General features: G+C 39.0%; 1 protein-coding gene across 1 annotated transcript in view; it reads right to left on the minus strand.

The window, feature by feature from the left end:
- Positions 1 to 6235: 6235 nt before the first annotated feature.
- TAF15 (TATA-box binding protein associated factor 15) overlaps positions 6236 to 23142 on the minus strand; it is a 51164-nt gene continuing 34257 nt past the window's right edge. The window contains exons 11-19 of the mRNA XM_027774151.1: positions 18703 to 18737; positions 18003 to 18035; positions 16414 to 16523; positions 14923 to 15052; positions 10097 to 10189; positions 9078 to 9159; positions 8870 to 8958; positions 8240 to 8780; positions 6236 to 6574 (exon numbers count right to left, since the gene is read on the minus strand). Coding sequence (XP_027629952.1) covers positions 6535 to 6574; positions 8240 to 8780; positions 8870 to 8958; positions 9078 to 9159; positions 10097 to 10189; positions 14923 to 15052; positions 16414 to 16523; positions 18003 to 18035; positions 18703 to 18737 — 1153 coding nt within the window. The 3' untranslated portion in view covers positions 6236 to 6534. The remainder of the gene's footprint in view (positions 6575 to 8239; positions 8781 to 8869; positions 8959 to 9077; positions 9160 to 10096; positions 10190 to 14922; positions 15053 to 16413; positions 16524 to 18002; positions 18036 to 18702; positions 18738 to 23142) is intronic.

Genomic DNA, 23142 nt, shown 5'->3' on the forward strand with positions numbered 1-23142 from the left:
CGGCCATGTAGGTGTCCAGCAATATAACCACTATGACATCTGCTAGCCCCAAATGTGGCATTCTTTACATTGTCTTTTTCCTGAAATCTCTCAGGATACTACTCACTCTCCTACATTCTTTCCAATGTTGTGACTGTTTTGCACCTTCATATAAACATCTCCAACCAGCTGTGTCATCTTCTGTCCCACTCCTTCTCATGCATAGCCTTACACTTGGTCCCATTGAACGATCCAATACTCTAGCCCTACTCTTGGGATTTCATCTACATTTTTCCTTTCTATTCACTTCAGCTACACCTCCATGACCACACTAAATCCTATCATCCAACCGCTGCTTCATCACTGAAATCTTAAACATCTCACTGACCCAAACCTTCTACCAATGTAGAGTTCAGTTCTCATTATCCTTACAAGTTCTTTGAATTTCATTAACACCCAGCAGCTCGACATTCATCCTATTACTCCCTCTTCCCTTTTCGTCCATGTTAGCCTGACCCCATCCATCAATCACTATCTATACGGAATCAAACCTTGTCTATTCCCACAATCACGTTGCTGATCAAAGCTGGAGAAAAATCACATATCCGTAGATTGGTATACCTAAATACTTGCCTCTCACCTTAACTGAGCCCTTACTGTTTTCTGGTAATTTTATAGGTTCGTAGACATAGCATTTCTCTATTTCCCAAAGGTTATTTCAAGCCTTCCTTCTATCCTCACATTTCCTAGTTTCTAGAACGTTCTAACATGTTATTCCCCCCCAACTCTCAGCAAACCATTATATTTCTTATCAAGGAAAAAGAAAAAAAAAAAAAAAAAAAAAAAAAAAAAAAAAAAAAAAAAAAAAAAAAAAAAAAAAAAAAAAACAGATGGAATTATCTCAACCTGCCACCTTAAGCACTAAGTCTTCTTGCGTACAGAAGAACTCAGGCTCTAAAGTCAGATCCCTCAGTAAGAATGTCCCAGCCACTTACTAGAGAAGAGATCTTGGTCAAGATGTTTAACCTCTCAGTGCCTCTGTTCCTCACTGTACCATTTGGAAAGACTCTTCCCCATGGCAACCAAAGTCATTTATACCACCCATTCTGTGAAATTTTCTTTATACATCTTGGACTCACAGGATTATTAGAGCTAATACACATCAAGTGCTTAGAACTGCCTGACACATAGTGAGCTCCCAATAATAATAACTTGTCATTTGTTACTATTATGAGCATCTCTACCTATTTTTGCCTCCAATCACCAAACAGGCAAACATTCTCTACTAAGGCAAATGCTTCCTTTGCCATTGTTCTAGATGCGTTTTCCTCAAAGAGTTTGAATTATCAATTATCTCCATTACCTTCCCAAGCAGTACATAAACATGCTGAACATTAAAAATAACTTCTGGGCAACGAGTGCACAATTGGGACCAGCAGTTAGTGTGATGGCTACATCACTGGACTCCCATGTAATTGACTGTGGTTCGAGTTCCGGACCAGGTGGCTTAAACTCACGCTGGGCGCATGTGCATGCCCAAGAAGCCAAGAGGAAAATGGAAAAGGAATTGCGACGTGGCCATCCCCACTGGGGGAGGGGGGTGATTTTTCGCTTTCTATCTCTCTGGCGAGCGCACGCACCCTATAGCAAAAAACTCTCAAAAAAAAAGTCAAATAAAATAACTTCTGGGACCAGCAGATGACATAATGGTTTCATCACTGGAATCCTGTCGACTGTGGTTCAAGCCCCAGATCCAGCAGATTAAAACACACCAGGCACATGTGTGTATGCCCAAAATACTGAGAAGGGATTGAGACTGGGCCACCCCCCCCCCAGAATGATTTCTTGCTTTCTGTCTCTCCAGTGAACACACACACCCTATAGAAAAATCTCTTAAAAATAAACTTCTAACATGTCCTATCTCTAACTGTCTCTTCCTCACACATCATCCTAGCTCTTGACCTTCATAATCAAGATTCTTAGTTGTCCACATTACCTGTCACCATTTCTGCAAATTTTGTTATTATCCCCCTTTAATTTGGGTTCAGAATTCAATCCCTCCCCCCACAACTGCTTTTGCTAGGACAACGGTTCTCACAGTAGGGATGATTTTGTCTCCCAACCCTTAGACAACATGTGGCCAGGTCTAGAGTTACTTTTGGTTGCCAAAATTGGAAGGCAGGGGCTGCTATTGGTGTATAGTGGGTAGAGGCCAGAAATGCTGCTAAATATCCTATAATGCACTGGACAGTCCTACACATCAAGGGATTATCCAACTCGAAATGTCAATAGCAGGCCAGTAGATGGAATGGTGGTTAAGGCATGACTCCCACATGGCTGACCACGTTTTGAATTCGAGTTGGTGCCTTGCTTTTTCACTTTCCCTCCTGATCTTTCTCTGCTGAGCACATGTGCCCTATAGCAAAAACTTAAAAATAGTAATTATACATAAAATGAATTTTTTTACATATCAATAGTACTAAGATTGAGAAATTCTGTGCTAAAATAATTTACAACTTCTATATTGCTAAATTTAATGTATGCTTTCTATCCTTTACATGATTTGACATGGCTTGAAAGCACCTGACACCATTAACTTCTCCATTTCTAAAATCCAACCTTCGCTTTGATCTTGCAGACCACATGTTGCTGGCCACTCCCAGTTCAGGATTCTCTTCTGCTCATCTCTTCCGCTCATCTCTTCCATGTATTTCTCAAGGTCCTGCCTTAAGCTCGCTCTCCACATACTGTCTCCCCTAGAGTCACCTGCGACTCTTAAAAAAAAATATATATATACAGGCCAGGCCTCATTCACAGACTTGCTTTGGAGAAAAGTCTAGATAAAATGCTAGATAAATTCAAAAGCTTTTGGGACCAACAGATGGCATAATGGTTATGTCACTGGACTCCCACATGGCCAACTGCAGTTTCAGACCTGGAGGCTTGAAACATGCTAGGCCCATGTATGTGCATGCCCAAGATCCCAAGAAGAGAAGGGAGAAGGGAATGCGGAGAGGCTATCACCTCAGGGAGAGGGGAAGATTTCTTGCTTTCTATTCGTTTACCTGGCCCATGCCCTATAGCAAAAATCTCTCTAAATAAATAAACAAATTTCTTAAAAATCTTTAATTCAAGCATAGAGCTAAGAGAACCACTGCTGTAGGCTGTTTGATTTTAATCATATCCATTCATCATTTCAATTCCCATTTATATGTTTATGATCGTCATATCTGTCATCTATAATAGTTTTACTCATTCCCTAAGCACCTCCCCTGTGCCTGACCACTGCTTTATGCACTAGGTTAGAACACTGAGCAATAGTTAAGGTTCTCTAATCTTCTTAAATAGGGAGAAATTAAAAATCATCATTTCAAGCAGTGGTAAGTACTGAGAAGACAATACAAGAGGCAATGTTAGTGGGAAGGGGTAACATCTTAGCATGACCAGAGAAGATCTGAGAGTGTAAAATTGGACCTAGTTCTGTAGTAAAAATTAGTCTGCCTTGTAAATAGCTGAGGAAAGAGAATCCTAGACAGATACTTAAGCAAAAGTATATCTAGTACTATGAAGAAATTTTTTTTGTGTGTGTGTGTAGGGGGGAAGGTTTTTATCTCAGGGTATATGCACTTGCCAATGAGAAAGACAGAGACTTTGAGAGAGAAAGAAATTCCACACACTCCCAGCCAGGGGAGATGGCTACACTGCAATCCCTTCTTCATTCTCTTCCAGAGATCTTGGGCACGCACACATGCCCATGCACCTGCCATGAGTTTTAAGCCACCAAGTCTGGGACTCTAACTGTGGTTAGCGATATGGGAATCCAGTGATGTAACCACTACGCCATCTGCTGGCCCACTATCAAGAATTGTGATCAACATGGTCAAAGCAAAGTACAGAGAAATGTTATGTGAGGAGGTTGGAAAAGCCAGATGTCACATCTTATAGGGCTTTTTTATTCAGGGTAAGGAATTTATATTACAGTCTACATGCTATGTAGTCATTAAAGGGTACAAAGAAGCCTAACTCATAGTCTGATTTACATCTTTAAAATATGATTTGGCTGTGTGAAAAGTGTATTTTAAAGGACAAGATTGTATAGGGGGGCCTATAGATAAGCTATTGCAATTATCCAGAAGAGCTCATTGTAACTTGTACCAGAACTGTTACCAAAAATAGAAAGATGGTTTTAAAATATATTATAGAGATAGAATTAAAAAGACTTGTGGGTATAAGATGAATAAAAAAGATCTTATCTTATCTGGTAAATAGTAAAGACATTTACATTTACTGAGATTAGGAAGGCTACAAAGAAATCAAATTAGAAGGGGACATAAGGTACTGGACTCACATGGCTGACCATGGTTCGAGTTCCTGGATCTAACAACTTGCATTCTCACATTCCCCCTCTCTCTTTCTGGTGAGCACAAGTGCCATATAGCAAATTTTCTTTAAAAATAACAACAATAATTAAAATGAAATAATTCTTAAAAAAAAAAAAAAAAGTTCATATGAGCTTACCCAGGATAAAACTGAGTTAAAAAAAAAGGGAGGGGGGCTTGGAAAAACCTTCCAACATGTACAGGCTAAATTGAGAAGCTATAGCAAAGGAGACAGAGGTTGCTAAGGAAGAAAAATCAGTCAAGTATGGTGTTAATGCCACTTTCTAAAGTGTAGACACACACTTCTTGCTACCTACAAGACGTCTCTACTTTTAAGTTTCACAAGTACCCTAAATTCAACGCACCCAAAACTTAATTTCTATCCTGCCCACAAAACTGCTTTCTTCCAGTGTTCCCTATTTCAATGAAAAGCACATCTAATCAATCACCCAGGACAGAAACCTGACCCCTCCTTCTCCATTATTATGAACACCAGACTAACTCCTGTCACATTTCCCTAATTTTTTAAGCCCATTTAATTATCTCCCTACTACCCCATCCCTTCCCCAGTTCACCAGTTATCATTTATGTTCAGGATCAACATCTCTCACATGGCTTACCATTTTGACTCCAGTTCAGCCTTTCCAATAGGTAGCCATGACATCTTTCACTCAACACCACTCAAATCAGATCATGCCACTTTGTTTACAATCTTCTAATGACTCCCTATCCAGAGGCAGATGAAAAATAAAAATGCAATGACCTTATCATAGAGTCTGTTTACCTCTCCAATCTTTTCTTTTGCATGCCTGCCCTTGAACTCTTTCCTGCAGTCATAGTTAACTATATACAATTCTAAGTACAGAGCCTGCTCCCCACTTTTCTCTTAACTCCAGATTTATTCACGTCAATAATTTCCTGCTAGGGGGAACCAGCAGTTAGCGTAATGGCTATGTCGCTGGACTCCCACGCAGTCGATCGCAGTTCGCGTCCCGGACCCAGTGGCTTAAAACCCACGCCGGGCGCGTGTTCATGCCTGCCCAAGATCCCAAGAGGAGAACAGAGGAGAAGGGACTGCGGCGTGGCCATCCCCCTTGGGGGGTAATTTCTCGCTTTCTGTCTCTCTGTCTCTGTCTGTCTGGCAAGCGCACACGCTCTATCGTGAAAAACCTCTCAAAAAAAAAAAACAAAACTCCTGCTAGGGACACCCTTTTCTCCACCCCAGCTTCTGTACTTGGTCAATTCCTTCTATTGCCTCCATACTCACCATGCCTTTCTTGTTCCCACTGGACTGGACTGTCCTTCGAAACACTGTTGAAAAAGCACCTTGTACTTTATACTTATCCTTATTGGATCACTTTATCAAACGATGCTATTTACTTGATCAGCAACATATCCCCATAGTTTGGGTAGGATAAATAGTTCCCTAATGAACTACAAATAACATACGTGTACCTTTGGCATCTTAATCCCGGTTTGCTGAATCCTTACTCTTTCTACCTAATCCTTAGAATTGGACAGTCTTAGCATCTACAATACTGCCCTAAATAAATGGTTCTCAAATATAAACAGACTAAAATGACTATATCCAAACTACCTAATGAGACACAAAGATTCCCAGCCCTATCTCCCAATACCTTCCTCAAATTTGGGTCAAGGGCAGACCTGGGGTGAGGCCTAGTTATCTGTAATTTACCTACCCTCAGGTGATTCTGACTTGCAGTTATTTCTTAGAAACTACTACTCTAAGGAGAATGAGAGGTCAATAGATATTGTTGAAATTAATGTTCTAATTTACAATGGAATTATAATCCTTTTTTCTAATTCTTTAGTCTGTTGTAATTGAGTCCTTAGTGTGATAGAACAATGCACTAATGTACAAAAGTCCACAAAAACAAGCAGCCTTTATTGCAGTATTACAAAACACTTTCCATTTTGGCAATATTTTACAACGTACTGAGCTTTAAGGAATGGGAAGGAGAAAGTTGGAAACTAAAGGGGAAAATTTCAATGGACATTTCTAAAAGAAAAACTGTCCCAGCCCTCCCACCCAAATAAAAATCCAAATGTCACTTATTTCACTACCCAAGAAGAGGCCACGAGGAAAGCAGCAGGCAAAACTCTGGCAATTTCACTATGGATCATGTCAGAGACAAAGGAACATTCAAAACAGTCATCAGTATGGTCGGTTGCGCTGATCATTTCTGTAGTCGTTTCTAGGATTGAAAAATAAAGAGCCAGACTAAATTCTAATTTTCTACCAAAGGAGTATCAGATACTTCTTCAGGGTGCTGGTGACTGGCATTAGTTAGACAATTTCTTTAAGGATGACACCATGTTTAATACATTTCCATACTCTTAGAAAGTATTTAACAAATCTCTAATTTTAATCAGCTTTAGACTCACAAAATGCCTAGAAGTAGCTTTGTTATCACTAACTCTTTTAGAAATTTTCCACATAAAATAAGGACTCCAAACCAGTTACTATTTCAGAAGCTCAAAGATTGTGCCATCCCAACATTCCAAACAGCAGAGTGGCACAACTGAATGAACAAGCAAATACTTTCATGTATGAATTCTGGATCTCCCACTACTATGTGACCTTGGAAAAGTAACTAAAGGTCTCGGACTCTGCAAAATAGGAGGCATATCTAATTCATGAGGTTGATAGAATAACTAAATCTCAAGTGTACAAAAGGCACTTTACAGTATTTGTCACACAGTTAAGTGTTCAACAGATGGTTTTTATGTTAATTATTACTAATAGGTAACAATTACATAGTGCTCAATATGGGCCAGAAACTATTATAACATAATCTAATACAACTTTATTAAAAGAGGTATTATTAGCCCCATTTTACAGATGAAAAAGAATACTGATGAAAAAGAACATTGACACATCAAAAGATTAAGTAATCTGCCTAAGGTCACAGTTAATAAGTGGTAAAGCCAGTCCTGAATCCAGTCTTGTAGCCCAACTTCAAATTCTTTTCCACATTCCACATCAATTCTTCCTACCCCATACTGCCTCTGGCACACATATTCTTAGCATAATTGAAATTATGTTACATCACTGGTTCATCTTTTTCTGCCTTCACACCATTCATGTACACAACACAGACCCATTAGTGGATTTCACTGGAAAAGGCATTATCAGAATTTCCAGAGAAACAACTGCAGTGTAGCATATATGATTTGATTAAAGAATGCTCCTTTGGGGACCAGCAGGTGGCGTGGTGGTTAAGGCACTGGACACTCCCACATGGCCGACCAGGGTTCAAGTCCTGAATCTGGTGGCTTGCTTTCTCACTTCCTCTCTCTCTCTCACCCCCTCTATCTCTCTCTGGTCAAACTAAAAATAAATGAATTAATAAATAAAATAAAATAAATAATTATTTTTTTAAAAAAAGAATGCTCCTTTGAAAGGTATGCTCTTCCCTCACTCAAATGAAGAACAACTGATTTGGGGGACTTCTAAAAGCTTGTGGAAAAATGGAATTAAAGTATGAGCTTATTTTGGTGCAAAAACTTTGAGATCCATAGACAGCTTTTTCATAATACACATTCTCTATAAACTTTTTAAAGGCCCCTTATACTATTTCAAGTTGTTATCTATCTCAATTATTTTTATTTAGCTATGAAAAACATAATACACACATATACCTGAAGGAACACAATGATTTATAAATAAGAATTTCCAAAATAAAATAAATTTTAAGAAACTACTAAGCAGGAAACTAAATGCATCTTCTCCATTTTAATTGAGAGCATTGCCAATGGAAAATTCATGTTCCAAAAGGTTGGACAAGAAAAAGTGAGAAAAAGGACTCAAACCCTAAAATCTAGGAGCGATGAGACAAAAGGTTAATACTAATACTCACCTTCCTCCCATTTTGCCTCCATAGCCACCTCGGTCTCCTCCATAGCCCCCACCTCGGTCTCCTCCATAGCCGCCACCACTCCTGTCTCCTCCGTAGCCTCCACTTCGGTCTCCACCATAGCCACTGCCACCACCACGGTCTCCTCCGTAGCCCCCCCGACTTCGATCTCCTCCATAGCCTCCCCGATCTCCTCCATAGCCTCCCCGATCTCCACCATAGCCTCCTCGGTCTCCACCATAGCCCCCTCCTCGGTCTCCACCATAGCCACCTCGGTCACCTCCATAGCCGCCTCCTCGGTCTCCGCCATAGCCGCCACCTCGGTCCCCACCATAGCCACCTCCTCTGTCCCCACCATAGCCACCCCCACTTCTGTCTCCACCATAGCCACCCCCACTTCTGTCTCCACCATAGCCACTGCCACCACTTCTGTCCCCACCATAGCCACCCCCACTTCTGTCTCCACCGTAGCCACCTCGGTCTCCACCTCTACCCCCACGACCTCTGTAGCCCCTCTCTCCACCGTAGCCTCTCCCACGGAAATCTGCAAGGAAGAAATGCAAACCAGTGAGGCCAGCAGAATAACACAATCTCCTTAATGCCATTCAGAAGAAAAGCATCACACAGACCTACCTCCTCCTGAAGGACGAGAGTCCTCTGGTCTAGGCTCATTGCACTGATTGCAGGAATTCCTTCGAGCAAAATTCATATTTCCACATGACCTGCCAAAAAAGGAAAAAATAATGTCCTTAGATAGCTCCTGATGTACTCAGGATCTCTTCTTACATCCTTCAATCCTAATCTCAACCCTTATTCCCACCAAAGTAAATGGGATACGTACGGATTAGGACAAACCCAGTCACCACTTTTGGGGTCTCCACCTCTCCCCTGAAAGCCTCCACGACCTCTATATCCTCCACGGCCTGGGGATAATGGGGACAAGGAGAAACCCGCAGTAGACATTAACAAAAAAAAAAAAAAAAAAGGAAAAACATCAGATGAAAGAAATAAGAGCAAGTACCCACCAATACCTGAGCTGATTCCCCACTACCACCACCAGTTCAGAACCTTCTCTTGTAGCAGGACTCTAATTCTTTGATAGTGGGACTTTATTTAATAAATGCAAAGAACATGAGACCAGACTCCAGGGACAATTATAGCGCAAATAATGCACTAAAAAGAGTCGAAGTGTATTTTCTATAATACCTTATCTCATTTGAGACTCTAAGTAATTAAAGGTTAAGTTAGAAATGAATTCCAAATCTGAAGAACCCAAAAGAAATAAAGAAGCTAGCAATAACTGTCAGGGAGCTTAGAATCTGGTCAGATTAACTACCTAATTAGGTAGTTAAATAACTGTCAACTTTCCAGATAAACAACAAGTATATACAGCTTTCCAAGGGACTTCTATAGCTTTCTCCCACCACTTTTCTTAACTATCATGACAACTCATTTACCTAATCTCTTATTCAGTACCTGTCCCATTTTAAGAAAGAAAGAGGGAACCAGCAGTTAGTGTAATGGCTATGTCGCTGGACTCCCACGTAATCCACCGCGGTTCACGTCCCGGACCCGGTGGCTTAAAACTCATGCCGGGCGTGTGTGCGTGCGTGCCCCAAGATCCCAGGAGGAGAATGGAGGAGAAGGGATTGTGGCATGACCATCCCCCCTGGGGGGTGATTTCTCGCTTTCTGTCTCTATGTCTCTCTCTGTCTGTCTGGCAAGCGCACGTGCCCTATAGCAAAAACCTCTCCAAAAATTAAAGAAAGAAAGAAAAATACCGAGTGAGGAAAAAACAACATGGACTTAAATTCAAACCCTGTGTATAGGATCCAGGCCTATGAGCAGCAAGTATCTTACCTCGACGCCCACCTCCACTTCCACCTCCTCTCATGAATTCAGGTCTTCTAGTAGCAAAAGATACTTTAATGATATTGCCATGGAATTCTTTTCCTAAAAACAAATTTTAAAAGTTTTGAAGAAACAATACTCCATACCTCCACTTCCCTACAAAAATACAAACTGCCTTAAAATTTTTTATTTTTAAAGGAGTAACATCTCACAGAAATTCAAATACACGAATCTTCCAAATAGTCAAGGTAACAGTGTGAAAACATGATGATATCTACTGACTAAAGTAGACCAGTCACTAGGAGACAGTTACATAAAAAAAGCCAACTGTAGACCAATAAAGTATGCTGTCATTTCTATTTCTTAAAAAGACTGAGTATGTATGGGTACCTGCATGTATATCATTATATAGCCACAAATATGCTTGTATAAGGAGTCTTCGAAAAGCTCATGGAAAAATGTGTACTATAAAAAAACTGCATGAATTTCAAAATTTTTGCACCAAAAAAATTTTTTTTTCTTTTTCACTTTTTGTCACAAGGCACGTGTGCTTGCCAGAGGGAGATGGAGTTGGGGGGAGTAGATGGAGTTGAGAGGAGGAGACCAAGCAACAAAGCCCCCACGTGAGGCATTATCACGCCACAATTCTTTCTCCTCCATTTCTCCCTCCTTTCGGAATTCTGGACACCCATGCATACATGCATAACATGTTTCTCTAGCTGCTGAGTCTGGGACTTAAACCCCATGGACAGCCTTGTGGGATCCAGTTGCCTTAACCATCAGGCCACAAGCCTAACACAAATTCACATTTTTAAAAAATTATGTAAGTTTATTTATTTACTTACTTTAATTTGACCAGAGTGAGACAGGGTGAGTGTGCAAGAAAAAGTGATAAAGCAAGCCACTAGGTCCAGAACTCGAACCACAGTCGGCCATGAGGGAGTCCAGCACCCTTAACCACCACACCTGCCAGCCCCCAAAACTTATACTTTAGTTTCATTTTTCTACAAACTCTTCGAACTTCCCTGGAATATGCACTTCTCACTGTGCTTATCTCTCAAGAGGGGAAACAAGATAACTAAGGCATCAAAGATGGAAAATAAATTTTTTCTTTGAGAGAGATTTTTGCTATTAGCACATTGTGCTTGCTAATGAGACAGAGACAGAGAGACAAAAAGCAAGAAATCACCCTCCAGGGGGATGGCCACACCACAATCCCTTCTCCTCCATTCTCCTGGGATTTTGGCCATGCACACACATGCACCCAGCTTAAGTCCAAGACTCAACTCACAGTCAACTATATGACAGTCCAGCAACTATGTAGTCAAACACGGTCAACTACATAAGAGTTCAGTGCATTAACCACTATACTACCTGCTGGTCCCAAAGAACCTTACTTTAAAAAACAAAGAAAGAAACCAGATTTTTGCTATAGGGTGTATTATGCACTGGCTGGAGAGACAAAGAAAGCGAGAAATCACCCGCCCCAGGGGGGATGGCCATGCTGCAATCCCTTTTCCTCCATTCTCCATTTTGGGCGCACATGTGCCCAGCCTGAGTTTTGAGCCCCAGGGTCTAGGACTCAACCCACAGTCAACTACATGGCAGTCCAGCGACATAACCATTACTCCAACTGCTGGTCCCAAGAAACTCATTTATGAACCATACACCACTGGTACTGTTCAAAATTGTTTTTACTACATGCAAGGAGTGTATTTTAAAATAGTGTACATATGACTACTTAAATATATGCACATATATACATATCCTGCTGCTCCATAGTCTTAGGAACAAAAATTAAACTTTTCATATTAAATAAGAAAACTAATGTGTACTAAAAAAAGTGCTCAAGGATTCATAAATGGTTATAAATTCAAGAGCCTTAGCTCTTTAACGAGAGTCCTTATCATTGTAGCTGGTAACTTCCCATGTCTGAGATTTTGAAAAGCACTTTGACCTAGGAAGCAACTCACAGATCAGTATCCTAAAAGCTTCAGTAACTTAACTGGATCTGAACTACGGAAATAGGTTTAAGAGGTTCATATGTCCTAAAGACAAAAGTTGCTATAACTTTTTAATATAACATAAGCAAAATAAATTACTTTATGATTCACAGAAGCTATAAAAGCAGAAAAGTGAGAAAGAACAGAGTAAGTCTTCAAGAGCAAAGTGCTAAGATTAGTGTAAAAAGTAAATGATACAGAAATGGGGAAAGACAGGGTAACATAATTTCATTTTAAGATTAGTAAAGAAATGTGATTATGGGCCCAGCAGGTGGTATGGTGGAGGTTAAGGCAGCTAGCTGGCTGACTAAGCAGTTCTGAGTCCTGGACATGACAGCTTGGAAAACACCAGTATGTGAGTATGCTCAAAATCCTGAGAGGAGAAAGGAGGAAAAGGGACTGTGGCAATGGCCACCCCTCCAGGGGCTGATTTTTCACTTTCCCTCTAACTTTCTCTCTCTCCCCCCTGGGGGCCAGTGCACATGTTCTATAGCAAACAAACAAAGCAAAAAAGAAAAAAAGGTGACTGCAGATAAAAGGGGAAAAAAAATTATGTTTAGAAGACACAGGTCCAGGACCAGCAGTTGGAGTAATGCTATGTCGCTAGACTCCCATGTAGTCGACCATGGTGTGAGTCCCAGACCCAATGGCTTAAATTCATGCCAGGTGCATGTGCATGCATGCCCAAGATCCTGAGAAGAGAATGGAAGAGAAGGGATCGGGGCGTGGCCATCCCCCCTGGTGGGGTGATTTCTTGCTTTCTGTCTCTCTGGCAAGCACGCATACTCTCTCAAAAAAAAAAAGACAGGTTCAATTATCTCCTAACTTGCAGGAACTTCAAATGTCTCGTCAATCCAGCATGGCTAGGTACTTTTTGAAGACAACGTAACCAGCCTGGCTGATTCTGAATCCTGACTCTCACTTTTCTGTAACCTTGGAAATCACATAGCTTCTGTGTTTCATCATCTCTAAAATGGAAATATTAGGGCAGGTCTCATGAAGACTAAGTTAATGCACGTAAAGCTCTTAGAATTATGACTAGTTTGAGGCCAGCAGGTGACATAGTGGTTAAGACAGCTGGACTCCCACAGGGCTGAAAGTGGTTCAAGTCCCAGACCTGGTAGCTTCCTTTCTCACTTTCCTTCTCTCCTCTATCCCTCTGTGGTCAAATTCAAAAAATTAAATAAATAAAATAAAATGACAATTAATAAAAATTAAATAATTCTTTAAAATAACAATTATGACTAATTTACAAACCACAGTAAATACACAGTAAGAGTTATTAAATTAGGGCAAAACAAAAATGATGAATTTGTGATAACATGGACAGCAGACTATACTAAAATGCTAAATAAAAAAACATAGGCTGGCCACACAGTCTAGTAGTTAAGGAAGCCAAATCCCATATGGACAAACACACAGTTCAAATCCTGGACCCAGGGGCTTGAAAGACACTCCAAGCACATGTGCCAAGTGCATGCCCAAAATCCCGACAGGATAGGGAAATAGAGAGGGGACTACGGCACAAGCATGCTCCACTGGAGGTAGAGTGTTTTCTCCTTCAAAGTTTCTCTCCAGAGAGCGTGTGCATCTCTGGCAAATTTAAAACAAACAAAACCCACAATACAAAACTGTACTTAGAGTATCATGATAAAAGGACCAGAAAGAAAACTAATGAAAAATATTATCAATGGCAATCTCTACACAGAACATATCTATGAATGCCTTTACTAGTTTCTTCTACTTTACCATATTTTCCTATTTCTAGCGGGAAAAAAGATCTTACTATTTGAGTATGTATTATCATTATGGTTGAAAAGAAATTAGTCTAAATTTAAAAAGAATATATAATCTGGGACCAGTAGTTAGTGTAATGGCTATGCTGCTGAACTCCCATGTAGCTGACCGCGGTTCGAGTCCCGGACCCAGTGGCTTAAAACTCAGGCTGGGGGGACCAGCAGTTAGCGTAATGGCTATGTCGCTGGACTCCCAACGTAGTTGACCGCGGTTCGCGTCCTGGACCCGGTGGCTTAAAACTCACGCCGGGTGTGTGTGCATGCATGCCCAAGATCCCGAGAGGAGAATGGAGAAGGAATTGAGGCGTGGCCATCCCCCCTGGGGGGTGATTTCTCGCTTTCTGTCTCTCTGTCTCTCTCTGTCTGTCTGGCGAGTGCATGTGCCCTATAGCAAAAACCTCTAAAAAACAAAACAAAACAAAACCAAAAAAAAAAACAACAACAAAAAAAAACCCTCAGGCCGGGCGCATGTGCATGCATGCCCAAGATCCCAAGAGGAGAATGGAGAAGGGATTGCGGCCATCCCCCCAGGGGGTGATTTCTCGCTTTCTGTCTCTCTCTGTCTTTCTGAGGAGCGCACGCGCCCTATAGCAAAAACCTCTCCAAAAAAAATATAATATATAGTCAACCAGGCCATCTGCCTAAACCTATAAGCAGGGTGGCCTCATGCATAAAACATGATGTAAGAAAATACTCTAGATAAACATGAATACAGCTCATTTCATTCTAAAGATGCATAACACTCTAGCCTGTATTATTATTTATTTTTAAGATTCATTTAATTTTATTTATTATCATTATTCTTCTATTTGACCAGAGAGAGAGAGAGAAAGGAAGTTGCCAGGTCCAGGACTCAAACCATAGTTGGCCATGTGGTTGTCTAGTTACTTAACCAACACGCCACCTGTTGGCCCCACCTATATTCTTAACATCTGCTAAGGTAAAGAACATAATCGTCTCAGAAGATATTTTTGACTTCCAGACTAGAAAACACTTATCCAAACTTCATAGTAAAAACTGCATAAATAAGGCATACCATCAAACCAGTCAATGGCTGCCTTAGCTGATGGAGGGTCATCAAATGACACTGTTGCCTCTCCTTTTGGCTTCCCTGTATCCTTGTCTGTATAAAGATTTATCATTGGTTTTCCAGTCTTCTTGTTTGTCTGAGGAAAAACAAGTTACATAAAGATGTAATTTTTAAAAAGAATTCACATATCCATATTACTAAATACTACATACCTAATATAAAAATTAAGTTATCTATAAGTCTGTACAAGGAAAACTCTCCAAGATGTATTAAGTGAAAACCAAGTTACAAAAATAAACTATTTTACCTACTGGGTCATCAGGAAAGTCATGATGCATTTTTTACATAGAAAAATATGTCATGACTTCCCCGGCAACATAAGTATACAACATAAGTATAATCTAATCTCCTTAAACCCCCAAAAATTAAATGTAAATAATGCTCTATGTAAATATATCTTGTGAGACATTTTCAAAAATCAAGAAGGATGTTCATCAAGCAAATCATTAGGTTACCACTAAAAAATACCCTAGGTATGGATGGGATGAAATAAAGGGAGAATTTTCATTTTATCAAAACAATGTAATGTGAAAACATATTTCATATACTTTTTTTAAATTTTAACTCCCCAAAGAAGGGGAAAAATAAGTAATTCCATAGACATCCAAACAGGGACAAATGTAAACTGATTTCAAATAAGTACTACTGTCTACTAAACACTACTCTTAATGCTTCTTTCTAGTTAGAAAAATGAAAAATGCATGCATGAAATATATAATGCACTAAAGTACTTAAGAATAAATTTGAAATAATGCAGGATATATTGAGCCAATAATTAATATATGTTGAGAATCCCCTATCAGAAATGCTTGAAACCAGAAATGTTTCAAATTTTAGATCTTTTTGGATTTTAGAGTATTTGCATATTGAGGATGAGAACCAAGTCTAAACACACAATTCTTTTATATTTCATATACATCTTATATACACAGACAATGTTTTTGTATTGCAGTGTTCCTACTGTGACCCTCACATAGGATCAGATGTGATATTTTCTACTTGTGGCATCATGTCAACACTCAAAAAGTTATACTTTCAAGTATTACAGATTTTGGTTTAGAGATGTACAGACGTTAAATACAAAAATAAACACAAACTGTTAGTAACAACTGTAGTCTGCATATACTGGCATTTCAGAATCTATAGAATGTTCTCATTATCCCCTTTGGTTCTTCCAATTTTCAAAGACCATTTTTAGAGCCCTAGGACTGAAGTTAAAGCAAAGATAGGAAATAAGAAAGGTAAACACAACTAAGAAATAAACTTTTTATATACTTAGCAAATTTAGCAAAAGTTCAGATATGAATAAAAGTGTATATTACCAAAGGATTTTAAGAGATAAGCCTTATTGGAATACACAGGCTTATTATGTAATTGGTGTATCTTAATCAAAATCTTAATAGGGAATTTTCAACATGCACCATACTTTCTACTCACCTTGATAATTCCTATTTGTTTAAAGAACTCTCCCACTTGATCTGTAGACACACCCTCCCCAAGTCCTTGCACAAAGATTGTGTTGTTATCTGAATTATCAGATTCTGAATCTAAGGGGGGAAAAGCTATGGTTAATTTTTTATATTTCTTGATTTTTCTGTGTCCTGCACAGTAACCAATAATAATTTATTGTCCACTATTCAACTGTTTCTATAACCAAAAACAAAGGATGAAATTTAAGAAGACTCTTACATAAACATGCAAAGTGTTCACAACAGTCATTTGGTAGTAGATCAACTCTTACAACTAAGGTTCAGGTAAAGTGGATCAAGTTCACATGATGTGAAATACATATAGACCAATTAAGGTAAGTCTTACAAATGTCCACTCTTCAGATTCAAATATAGGGCTAAAGTTCATTAAGAGATGAAGAGAGTTCATTTAAATTAGATCACTTCTTTCTCTGGAGAACAATGATTTTTTTATGGCTATTTTGAGGCTCTCTAACAGAAAATTTTCTAAATGTGACACTTTGGACTTCCAAGCAAGCCAAGCAGAATTGTTGGTTTCCCATTCATTGCAATAAGCTTGTATATACCAGAGGGTAGAGGCACCTTGTACACTCACCTTACCTTACATGTACACTTTTGTATTAGTACAACAAAGTAAGAAAGATGTACAAAAATTCAGTCCATCAAGGGGTAATTCAGAAATTGCCATCCATATAGAATACTTTGGGATCTTAATAAAAACAAAAGTTCTGATTTCAATATATATTAAAAATTTTTGGCTCAAATAGATTTTTAACCTCTATATTTAACTTTCAAGGGGCTCCATGAGTAAATCTGCAGCCTTGAATTTTACTTAAAAATAAAAAGCCACATAAAAGTAGTGACTTCTATCCAGAATAAGATAATTCTCTCTATGAATTCACGTTTCTTAGGCCTATTAAGCACATTACCAATCCAATATAGGATTTCTTTTCTTCCTTCTTTTAATTTTCTCTATAGGGTATATGTGGAGAGAGACAGAGAGAGAATGAGAGCGGGGGTGAGAAAGCACCTCCCAGGGGGCATTATCACACAATAATATCTTCTCCATTGTTCTCTGGAGATTTTGGGCATGCACGCACATAGTGCCTGGCGTGTTTTTCAAGCCACCAGGACTTACACAGCTCAGTTGGTCATGTGGGATCCAACTGCCTTAACCATCCAATCATCTGGCTGGCCCCCAACATAGGATTTTTCTCGAGCACAGCTTTTCTACTTCTAATTCCCCAATGATACTAGTATTTTTATTAATTTGGATTCGTAATAATTAACACTACCTCAGTGGTAAAATCTCAAGCATTTCCACAAAAATACCATGGAAAAGCACAAGTAAAACAATTTACCCCAGGAAACTTTCCCATCAATCCCTTTAATATTTCTTTCTGGCATTTCTTTAGAAAGGAAGTTCCCCAGTTTGACAGCACTATCAAATAAAATCTTCCTCCTATACTAAACCCCTCCAAACAAACATACACACTTTTCCATTTAAAAACATGGAATTTGCCCAACTACGAATTCATAAACTACAATAAATCTTACCAGCATCTGGTCTGGGTCCATAATCCCTGTGACCTAAGGGAAAAGATAGATAAAAAAGCTACTTAAGCCAACTCGCTTGGAATCATAAAAAAAGTAATAATAACCAAGGCATGAAAAGTCAATACTTCCAAAATCCTTGAAAGTCAACCATCACAGAATTACAATGTAAATATATAAATTAAATTTTATTAAAAGTTTAAAAAAAAATCAAGATGAATATCAACATTTCCTTAAACCTGTCCTAGATGACACCCACTACTTTGTCATTATGCTAGAATCACTTTTGTTATAAACTCTGGCTATGAAGGCTGATTAGAAAACCCTAAAAACTTAAAAACACCACGTCAAGCTACCTCTATTAAAAAACAAAACAAAACAAACAAACAAACAAACAAAAAAACCATACTATCAAAATCCAGTGAAGGTCTCATTCATTGGTCACCACAGACTCTTTCATGCAAATTCACAGTGTAAAAACCTACTGGACTGTTCAAGATCAACTCCGGCTTTTTAATGTTTAGATATATATATGCGTGTGTGTATATCTATATATATACACACACAATTTTTTTTAAATCACACAACACACACCAGCCTCAACAGAATAAGAAAGAACTTAAGACTGCGTCTGCGGGACATTGGTGGCTTTTAGGTTTATATAGCATTTCCACTGAAACATTTTGGGATACTCAGCACTTACCACCAAAATTTTTGAAGCCACCGCGGTCACCACCACTGCAGAGGAAAAATTGAAGAAATGATTTCTTCCTTAAGTCTCTAATGTGCTGAGCCCTGGGCTCAATCTACACTTAACTGTCACAAGTAGAGTGCCTAGGAAAACAGTAGCACCTCTAACTTTCCAGTAAATTCCATTTCATAGATTTCAAAATGTTGTTTCCATCTAAGTGTTGGCCCAAGGACTTTTTCCACAAGAAGACTTCAGGATTATACAATGTATCTAATATACCCTTATTTTTAAATCTTCCCAACCCCAAGCAAAAGGGATACTACTGAAACCATAACTTAGAGCTGGAGGCACAGAATAAAAAATACTAAACTATGCAAGTATTCTTTCAAAGGGTTATTATTAAAATATAAGAAAAAGGATAATAGAATATAAAACAAGGTTAAGATTTTGATAATAGAATGGGAGGTAAAAATCTGAATTAAGTTCTGCTATGATATCAAATAGTGGCTTTTATGAAATGAATAAAAAAAGATACAAATATACACACAAGTGAGTCTGAATGAAAATAGTCTTAAAATTTTCAGTCAGTCAGGAATCTGCTAGTCAAGACTAAAAAAAAGCATTATTTTAAATTATCTTCCTACTCCATAACCATTATAATATATTAGATCTCTTCACACCAGAGCTACTGAGGTTCATGCTACCAAATGCTTACACCAATCAGCAGGGCACATCAGAGACAACACAACATACGCCAATACTCCAGCTGCCCACAAGACAACTTTATTTGCCAGAGAAGTCAATGGTCCTTGAGCACGTAGTTTATATGTAAGAAATCTAAGGTCCCTCTTATCAAGACTCTTTACCGATTCAATGGAAGCTTGTTTCTCTTGACTGAATTACAGTCCTCTTAAGATTTATGTCCTGACATGGAAATAAACATACTCAGTTTTCAGAGATCAGGGCTATCTGATCTTTTACTAATAATCTTATTCTAGTACAGTCCTTTAACAAAAAGCTAATTCAAAACAGTCTCTCGCCACTTCAAAATGTCTGCTTCAGTGATTACCTTATCTTCTAGATGGCTAATGGTAAGCCATCTTGAAAAAAAAAAAAAAAAAAACACTCAGGAATAAATGAGAAAGCATTTTCCCTTTTAAATAAGCCTATTATAATGCTTTGACACAGAAATATTTTCCCTTGCACCTGAGTTAGATACAGACACATCCATTTTAATTTATTTTTATTTTTTATAGGCTTTCCAGGGAAACTTTTAAGCAGAGTAAATAAGGCTATTTCAAGACAATGCAGACAATATGAAGCTCAAGTCCTTCATATAGGTATAGTCTGCTAGTCTCTAAAAACCCCTAACTTCAGAACCATACCCAAGCTCCCCCTATACTTATAAATGTCTAGTGATACCACAAGAGGGCTTCAAAAAGTTCATGGAAAATATGTATTATGAAAAAATGATGCTCAGACTTCAAAATTTTTGCATGAAAACAAATTCAACTTTAGGTAAGTTGCTGTAAACTTTTAAGAATTATTTTCACTTATTTATTTATTTATTTATCTGTTTTAATTTGACCAGAGAGAGACTGTGTGTGTGTGTGTGTGTGTGTGTGTGTGTGTGTGTGTGTGTGTGTGTGAGAGAGAGAGAGAGAGAGAGAGAGAGAGAGAGAACGAGCGTTAGAGAGGAGGAAAGCGAGGAAGCAAGCTACCAGGTCCAGGACTTGAACCACAGTCAACTATGTGGGAGTCCAGCGTCCTTAACCACGCCACCTGCCAGGCCCTCCACGAACTTTTTGAAGTCCCCTTGAATATTCACTCATATTAAACAACTCCCTTGTTTGGTTCTTTAAAATAGGAAAGCCACATGTTTTTCAGATTAAACAGCTAAAATCTTATTATTAGGAACCAAGACACCTCAGGTTTCTTCAAAGATAATCATTAAAATGCCAAGAAGTGATGAGAAAAGAGAACGAGTGAAAATTAAGCCCACATTTTTTTATGTCAAAAGAGTAAAGTAAAGTCCCTAAAATAAAATAAACCTTTATAATAACAAAGTAGGCAACTCTCAATTACTCTGCTTTCATCTTAATAAAATACCAAATTGTTTATCTGGCCACAATTGAAGGAAAATATACAATTTCATACATGAGCTAATTCCTGTCATTTCTACTCTCACCAGCTATATAACAACAACAAAAAGACATATGCCAGCAAAAAGAAAAGGGACACAAAACATGACATTTGAACAGTTTTGTAATTTCCATATTTTGACATTTTGTCATCTTTACTAAGCATTTCCTTTGAAAGTAAAGCAGGCCGTAGATTTCAACACAATGATCATAAATACTACAATGAAAAAAGAACTAGTCCTTTTTTTAGAGAGATTTCTGTTATAGAGCACGTGTGCTCACAGGAGAGACAGAGACAGAAAGCAAGAAATCACCCTCAAAAGGAGATGGCCATGACGCAATCCCTTCTCCTCCATTCTCATGTCGGGATTTTGGGCACACATGCACACATGCCTGGCGTGTGTTTCAAGTTGCTGGCCATGGTCAGCTATGTGGGGGTCCAGCAATATAGCCATTATGCCAGCTGCTGACCCCAAAAGGACTAGTCTGAAAACCAAGAGACTCAAAATGTAGTCTTTTTTTTTTTTTGGAGAGGTTTTTCACTATAGGGCACGTGTGCTCGCCAAACAGAGACATAGAGACAGAAAGCCAGAAATCACCCCCCAGAGGGGATGGCCACGCCGCAATCCCTTCTCCTCCATTCTCCTCTCAGCATCTTGGGCACACACGCACATGTGCCCGGCGTGAGTTCTAAGCCACCGGGTTCGGGACGCGAACTGCGGTCGACTACGTGGGAGTCCAGCGACATAGCCATTACACTAACTGCTGGTTCCCTCAAAATGTAGTCTTAATTATCACTAATCAATCTTGAAAATTTAGACCAGTCAGTAATTTTCCCTAGGCATCAGTTTCCTCCTCTATAAAATAACGACCTGGGTAAGCCAAGTAGAATGATGGTTAAGGCAGCTGGATCCCACATGACTGACTGTACGGTACAAGTCCTGGACCCTGTGGCTTGAGAAACTCGCCGAGTATGTGCATACATGCCCAAAACCCCAAAAGGAGAAATGAAGGAAAAGGTATTAAAGCGTGGCCACCCCCCACGGGAGGTGCTTTCTTTCTCTTCCTCTCTCTCTCTCTACCTCCCTCCCTGGTAAGCACCCTCTAGCCAAAAAAAAAACAAAAAAAAAAAGCCAAAGGAAGTCTGCATCTTACTACTCAAAAGGTAGTCCATGGACTAGCAACATAAACTTATCTTGGCAGCTTCTCAGAAAAGCAAGATCGGGACCAGCAGTTAGCGTAATGGCTATGTTGCTGGACTCCCATGTAGTCGACCGCGGTTCGAGTCCCGACTTGAAACTCACGCCGGACACTTGTGTGCGTGCGTGCCCAAGATCCGGAGAGGAGAATGGAGGAGAAGGGATTGCAGCGTGGCCATCCCCCCTGGGGGGTGATTTCCTGCTTTCTGTCTCTCTGTCTCTCTCTGTCTGCCTGGCGAGCACATGCGCCCTATAGCAAAATCCTCTCCAAAAAAAGGAAAAAAAAAAAAAGAAAGAAAGAAAGAAAAGAGAAGATCTCAGGCACTTCCCAGCCAGATCTATAATTCACAATCTTAATAAGATCTCCATCTGATTCATAAGCATATTAAGATCTGACAGTCAAACAATGATCTAGATGATCTATTTTATGTGAACTTTCTTTCAAGTTCAACTGTTTTCATCATTTTTTCTCTCCTTATTGGGAAATTCTGTATTAATTAGCTACATTATAATCCCTTGTTAGGCAATTAAGAATCTTTCTCTCAAACCTGCTGTCAAACTACAAGTCTCTTTTCCACATAAGGGCTCACTAGCAAATTAAGACACAATGGTACTCGAACATAAACAAGACAAGATGTTGCCGGGACAAATGTGTTTACTTACTCAAAAAAAGCAACAAACATTTTCAGAGTTCCATAAGTAAGAACATTTTAAAGTTAAATTACAGTAGAGATATTTAACAGAGACACAATTAAAGCAAATTCAGCTTTATTGGCTTAAGAAAACTAGTTGTATATTTGACAATTGTGGAGATGCTTCTCCCAAGTTCAAAATCACAATGAGCAGAGTAGACTCCAAAGGGTCCTTTGTTATTTTATAATAATAACCAAACATTCAGAGAACAGATTCAATTCCAAGTGCTTGCCAAGAAAGTAAGTTATTTGACAGAATGTCTATTCCTTATATTTAATTTTTTAAAAAAAATAGTTTAGGCCAGCCAGGTGGCATGATGGTTAGGCTGCTGGAAATCACATAGGTAACTTTCTAGTTTAAGTCCCAGACCCAACAGTTTGAAAAATCACACCAGGTGTGTGTGTGTGTGTGTGTGTGTG

The sequence above is a fragment of the Tupaia chinensis genome, unplaced genomic scaffold (assembly GCF_000334495.1).
Source record: "Tupaia chinensis unplaced genomic scaffold, TupChi_1.0 Scaffold000407_4, whole genome shotgun sequence".
NCBI lineage: Eukaryota > Metazoa > Chordata > Mammalia > Scandentia > Tupaiidae > Tupaia > Tupaia belangeri.